The following is a 7500-nucleotide window of genomic DNA, read 5'->3' on the forward strand; positions in this document are numbered from 1 at the left end:
CTACTGAGGAACAACACCCCATCTGACGCAACAATAACCAACCATGGTAGATCGCTAAGTGGATCCTTGGGATGACCCTTACCCTTAAACCTAAATCCTAACCTTAACCCTTAACCGTAACCATTTGAAATCTCAACTTCAGGCCGTCCCAAGGACTGTGTGTGATAGTGTTAACTCATCTCATGTGGCGACACGCAACAGGGAAGCTCATTGATGTGCTCCGTTCCTCACTCAGGGAGATTAAAATCAGCAATAACTCGAGCTGAGAAAATCAACTGTCGTTTCTGTTGACGACAACGTCCAGATTGCCATCCCCTCCTGCCACAATACGGCGTCGTGTTGTTCGATGGTCGTCTTGACGAGCAGAGTGAGATAAGCTTGACTCATCAATAACACTCTGTTTTCCTTCCACGCTTCAAGTTCGACCAGGAGGACTCTGTGACAATGTGACTTCACCAGAGGGCAAATATAACCAGCATTTACACCCCGCACACCCCCCAGCAGAGCTTGTGTTCAGAGCTGTGAGACACCTGGGGGGGGGGGGGGGCTCCGAGTGAGAGAAAGTAATTGCGAACACTGCGGGTGTATGCGACAGCAAAGCAAAGCTGTTCAAAACGGAAACTACAGGGCTGTGGGAATCCACCCACACCAAAACTCTGTGTGTTTTTCAAAATGATGTACACACACACATTAAGAAACAACCCCCCGCCCCCACACACACACACACAAACAATACGTGAGTATCAGCATGACTCTTTGACACAGTACCTGGCAATGACTTCATTCGACAGAACAATCTCGACAGTGTCTCAAAACGGAGGTAAAAAGCACCAGAAAGTTGCTGTTGAGTCATCCTCCTTAACTTGTTTATCACTTCAGAGATCTCTCAGCATGCCTTGTACGTCTGAGGACATCTGAGAACTACCCACACAGAACATGTCACACACACTTTTTAGTTTTTTCTTTTTGGGGAGAGGGAACATTTTAAAAGCAAGCACACATAATATAAAAACGTACATGTACATGAATACAAATAATTGAGGATATTACACAATCAAGTCCGAGACCAAGACTACAGTATACACAGTTTATTTACTGCTTACTCCTTGCTTACTGTTACTGGCCATGGGTATATTGGTGTATTTTCCGTGGCCAGACGTCTGCCAGGATTTATAATCCCCCCTCCCATGGTGTCCCTCTATGTACATTAATCATAATGGAGAGTAATACTCCGATCGATAAAGCCAGGCCAAGCAGCACGGCTACAGTACACTCACAATTCACTGCACCGCTTTGCACAGGCAGTAATCTCTATACATACATATAAAAGAGCCTCGTACACAAACACACACACACACACGCACGTGCACACGCACGCGCACACGCACACGCACGCATGCACACACACACACACACACACACTGAATCACATGCTTATAGCCCTTCTTTATAAAGATCCTTTGATACTCCCTTATCTTATCCCTTATTGTGCATGTAACCACGCACGTAGGTGCTGTACACACACCCTTTTCATACTTCATACCACTTGGCACCTATTTATGTCTTGGGGGGGTTGCACAAAAGTGATTGTATTTCATAACCATAACAACCAAACCCAAAAATACCCATGCTGATGCTGATGAGTCAAACAATGGAGGGAGGAGTGATGGATCAGTCAGTGAGGGAGGAGCTCATGGCTGATGGCAACAGGAGGAGGGGCCTGCTGAGATGGAATTTGGGAGCTTTTTTGATTGGACAACCTGTTACTACCCCCCCCCCCCCCTTGACAGAGAGTAGAGAAAGAGAGAGAGAGACAGAGAGAGAGACAGAGAAAGAGAGAGAGAGACAGAGAGAGACTGAAAGAGAGACAGACAGAGAGAGAGAGAGAGTGAGAGACTCCTCCGAGGAGGAAACATTTTTATTTTACCTTTCTCGACAAAAAATCCCTTGGAGACGAGGCAATATGTCCTATTCACTGAAATATGAAAGAGCGTTTGACTGAATGTGATAAGTGGAAAAGCTCTTTTGTGAGCAACTCCTGGCAGCTGGTGAATGGCATTTGTATGCATCAGTGCTTCTGATGTCAGACACACTGCAGAGAATGTACCGCAGAGCCACCGAGGGAAACGCAACAGTGGAGGAGGGTTCAGCTGAGGAGCCCGACCAAACTGATGCAACACAAAGTAAGAACACGGATGTGACAAAGTCGTACAGTACACTGTGTCTCCTCGAACAGCTCTGGCTCTATAGAGTCCAACAAAATAACACGTTCGCAAAATTCAGCCTTCTCTATAAAAAAAAAAGCCTGAAATTAACACACTTCAGTCATTCAGTCCATGTTCAGTCCATTTTTCCTCGCTGTAATTCGGAGCCATACACCCACCCACCCTCCCCCCCAACCCCCCACACACACACTGAGACCCACTCCCTACAGTGTTCTCCCAGCTCTCAACTAAAGCATGGTTCGCCGTTGGGTGCTTTTAACACAAAGTGCTACCTGAAAATTGGACTGTAGCTAGGCTACCTACCACATAAAACACTTCAAACACACATCCTAATCCAAAAAAAAGCCTGAAAATACCTTGACAATGTTCCAAAAGGCCTTTTGAAGGCAGCCAATCGTTACCACACCAGACAGGCAGTCTAGAAAACCGACAGGGTTCACAGGGACGGGGCCGATCGATCCGACTTTTTTGTCTCGCTCTAGCCACAGGCTAGCAGACCTACAAGAGAGACAGCAGCACCCCCAAAAAACACCTCTGTAAGCCTTTATGTTACCACCCTGTTTCAATTGGTATTTGCCCAGCAGTGGGTCCAGGTTTTTTTGTCCCAGCCGGGTCCTATTACACCTGATGGATTGACAAAAGCCTGCAGTACTACGACTCTCCAGGTCCAGGATTAAGGATCATTGCTCTAGGGGATTTTCATAGGTGACGCTATCTAGATATCAGACCTTCTCATACTAAGGCTAAGGTCTTCCACTTCATCAGGTCATCCCATCATTGCCTGCTTCATCAACGTGCAGCCTATTCATTCTTCATTCATTCAGGCTCTTTCCTGCATTCATTTGCTCGACAGCTATGCAAGCATTTTTCTTTGACATGCTATCCATTGTCACCTCTGGGCCTGGCGGTGAGCACGCGGCCATCCATTCATACTTCCAGCCAGAGGAAAAGCTACTTGAGGACACTTGGGTCTGACTGAACAGGAGGGCGTGTTGTTGTGTTTTTTTTTAGCCCTGGCACTGTCTTCAGTGTGCGTTGCGTGTGTTTGCCTCGTTCACATTCCTGCTGACAGCACACACACACACAGGCCCATGCATGCACATACACACACACGCAAGGGCGTGAACACACACAGGCACACACACACAGGCACACACACACACACACACACACACAGGCACACACACACACACACACACACCGGTGTGTGAATGGTGGCTGGCAGCATGGGGTTCAACGACAGGAAGGCCTGCCAGGTGAAAACAGGGTGCTGGTGTTTGGATTAGACCTCAGTCATCTCTGCTATGTGCTGACAGTGGGCCAAACGCTGCTCACACCAGCAGGGGCCAGAGGCTGGGGGTCGGGGGGGCTGGGGGTCCGCTCTACCCTGCTACTGCTGCTGCTCCGCAGGCCAGATGGAACTCATTTATGCCCAGAGGCCTACCACCCCTATGCGCTGCTGAGATATAGTAAAGTAAGTAAAGTAATGTGTGATCAAAATCCTTTAGCGGTCTGACTGAAAAAAGTCAGTAAAAAAATATAGTCGGGCCGACACACTCAAATGCAACACTCACTGAGCACTTTATTTGGAACACCTGTACACCTTCTCATGGTGGAGGTGGTGTAATGGTGGGCACTTTGGGCCCATTAATACCAATCAATCATCGCTTGAATGCCACAGCCTATTTGAGTATTGTTGCTGACCATGTGCATGCCTTCATGGCCACAATTTATCCATCTTCTAATGGCTACTTCCAACATGATAATGCACCATGTCACAAAGCAAATGTCGTCTCAAACTGGTTTCATGAACATGACAATGAGTTCAGTGTTCTTCAGTGGCCTTCCCAGTCACCGGATCTGAATCCAATAGAACACCTTTGGGATGTGGTAGAACGGGAGATTCACAGCTTGAAAGTGCACCTTAAAAAAGCAGGAATTGCGTGATGCAATCATGTCATCATGGACCAGAATCTCAAAGGAATGTTTCCAACATCTTGTGGAATCAATGCCACGAAGAATTGAGGCTGTTTTGAGAGCAAAAGGCCCTACCCCAGTATTAGTATAGTGTTCCTAATAAAGTTCTCGGTGAGTGTATATATACAAACTAAGACCAACAACCTTTCAAACCGACAAGGATATTCGTCAGGTCATTTGAGACATTGATAATGTAGCTAACAGGTCAAAAAACACCACAGTGGCCTGGGGTGGTCCACTGGTCTAGCACCACGGCCTGCAGTGCACACATATTCCCATGTTGGCATGCGTTCGATTCCGGCCCAAGCCCTGACATATTTTCTCCTCCTGTCTGTCTCTACTGTCTCTGTCCAACAAAAAATGGAAAATGGGTTAGGGTTAGAGCTAAAAAAAATAACCTTTAAAAAAAACACACCACAGTTCACATCGCGGTTAATCTACAAGCTAAAAAGAGCTTTGACCAGCAAGTAGGGAAATTGCTTTCTTTTAAACTAATTCGACGGCAACCGCTCATGGTAACCTTGAGGAAAAGGCAATGAGGCAGGCTGTTATTTGTGTACGATTAAGATCTACGTGAGCAGGCGATCGATCAACTTGTTGACCCATTCATTTGGTCGGCAAATGAATAGTCTTTCATCAGCAAATGTTTAGTCTTTGTGTCTTCACCTCTAGCCACGGGTGATAAGAGAGAGGGTGAACACGCAGAGACAGACGGACGGACAGACGGGACGTCTGACAGACAGACTGACCTTCTTGAAGAGGCGGATGACATCCTCACTGATCTGGGCGAGGCGGACGATGACGTTGTTGGTGTAGATGTCGTTGAGGGTGGCGTGGTCCCGGCTCTCACGGCGGGTCTGGTTCAAGACCAGGTACCAACAGTTGACTGAGGACAACAAGTGCTGGTCTTTCCTGGAAACAACACAGAGAGAGAGAGAGAGAAAGAGAGATGTGAAGTTAGAGCTTTGAAAAACGTTCTCATGTGACATTATCTTCCTTTTGTGACATTCTGTGACATTGTCTGTATGTATTTTTTGTCCTCCTGAAAAGAGAATATATTTGAAAAAAACACGTCACAGTGTGACCAACCCAGAATATGTTAAAATAGGAGCGCTCAGTTGTCGAAAAGAAAAGAAAATGTATTGAAGGACACACAGAACAGCCTTCCTCAGAGCCTCTGTGTGATGTTAGAGCTGTTTACAACCTATTCCCTCATTGAAATGACTTCTCAATGCCATGCTGCTCAGAGGGATATAAACTCAAAAGTTATGGTCAGAAAAAAAAACCTAACCTGTCACAGTAAGAGGTTTAGAGTGCAATCATTTCTTTTCACTTTGTGCCCCACAGAGTGAGTGACAGTTTGATGCCTTGCCATTAAGCCATTCCCAGTGAATGTGAGGGAGTGTATAGCCCAAGGTTGCAGTAGATACACACAGAGGCATTATATGTGTGTCTTTAAAAGCTTTTGTTAGAGTAAAAATGAAGGCTTCTTAGGCTGACCCCTGCTTACAGCAAAACAACATTCTCTCTCTCCTCTCTCTCTCTCTCTCCCTCCCTCCCCCTCCCTCTCTCTCGCTCCCTCTCTCCTTCTCTCCCCCTTCCCATCTCTCTTTCCATCTCTCCCCAGTGATGGCGCTAGCCCAGAACAGGCGCCATTCATTTCCTCTCACAGAGCTGCAGTCTGACAGGGCATCGATTGCTTAATTCCTTAACGCTGGTAACGATAATGACCCTGAGAGGCATGGGCTCTGACTGGAGCCTAATCAGCTTTTACTGCATCCCCCTCAAGTGTACGTCAACACACACACACACACACACACACACACACATACACACACTAACACTCCCCCACCTCCCTGTATGAATCCTATCTACAACATTAATCAATCCACAAACTCTGGGGAAGAGGAAAGGAAAAGAGAGGAGAGGGGGATATGAGGCAGAGAGATAGCAGGATAGAGTTTCACTGAGCTAAGGGTGGAAAGTCACACGCAATTACTGCAGAGAAACGGGATGAGCACCAACATCAAAGAGCCCCCCCCCCCTCTTTCAGAGAGCTTCAGTAATGCTAATCACCTCTAATGAAGCTGATATCTGGCTGCTCCAGAGTGCTCCTCCCATTATTCCCCCACTCAACGTACCCTCTCAGAGGGAGACCAGATGGGATCACCAATAGCCGGACATGCACACAGCTGACATACGCAAACCGTAAAAGACCATGGTTTTACCTTATGGAACTGGTGACCTCTCGCATGGATGTCACAGGCATAAACCGTTATACCAAGAGGTCATCCTCGTGGTACGAGGGCTACATCTGGGCTTAGAAGTCTCCAGCAGGGCTATCTCCTCACGAGAGCGTGATTCCAAATCACCTCTGCTACATTAGTTCACGATACACAATATACAGAGGGATCGGCAGAAGATGGCGCAAGTAAACTCTAAAGCTAAAGAGCAAAGATATGTCTAGCCCTCCGTTGTGTAACTGAAACATCTGTCCTGCTGTACAAATGATGAGAAACAGAGATCCATTTCGTCTGAGAGGCGAGCCAATGATTGTGCAATTAAAGCCAAGGTAAAAGTAATTCCAAATCGCTGAGGAAAAAAAAACCTCACAATGAAGTCCACGCCGCAGGCCACTCTCAACAATCACGAGGTCAGTCGGAATAATTTAATGATTAAACAGAACTTCCTGTTGCTATGGCAAAGTGATTAAATGTCTCAGAGAGAGAGGGCAGATAAGAGGAAGCCAAAGAGCTTTGGGGGTAATTTTCTCAACACAAAAACACCAAAACGTAAACCATGTTCTCCAACCCCCCCCCCTTTGGGATGGCCGATTTCATCCTGTCTCGGCAGAAACGTAATTTCTGTAACCGTTCTGGCTGAGTGACCTATCTGCCTGTGCCTGGGAGAGCGAGTTACAGCAGCTACAGCAGCTTCTCGGTGTGTAATTGGTGTTTGTGGATGAGGGGCCTAAGGTACTGGCACCCCTAGCCTCTCCTAATCCCTCAGAGTGGGCCTGAGATGCTTAATCACCTCCTTAAGCACGACCGGAGCTCAGCGCCCCCTCTCCCCGACAGGCCCGCGTGCGTCCTCTCCAGTGAGCCACGCATCCAAACAAGGTCTCTATTCACAAGACCCTCCCGCTCCGCCCTCCTCCGCTCCGCAGGAACGCTGAGTACGCTCTTAGTCCCTGTAATCCCCTGATAAAATATTCATCTGCCTTGTAAAAATCACTTCTTTCTCCCTTTGATTATTCATACATAAAGTCAGCTGTTTTGCGTGACAGCAGCCCCCTGGG

At 47.2% G+C, this 7500-nt stretch overlaps 1 protein-coding gene across 2 annotated transcripts in view; it reads right to left on the reverse strand.

Moving 5' to 3' along the window:
• srgap3 (SLIT-ROBO Rho GTPase activating protein 3) overlaps positions 1-7500 on the reverse strand; it is a gene marked incomplete at its 5' end in the record, with an annotated part of 69358 nt that overhangs the window by 35750 nt on the left and 26108 nt on the right. For both annotated transcript variants that reach the window (XM_083669005.1, XM_083669004.1), the window contains one exon: positions 4952-5114. In XM_083669005.1, coding sequence (XP_083525131.1) covers positions 4952-5114 — 163 coding nt within the window. The remainder of the gene's footprint in view (positions 1-4951; positions 5115-7500) is intronic.

Source organism: Argentina silus, assembly GCF_951799395.1.
Source record: "Argentina silus genome assembly, chromosome: 4".
NCBI classification, from domain to species: Eukaryota; Metazoa; Chordata; class Actinopteri; order Argentiniformes; family Argentinidae; genus Argentina; species Argentina silus.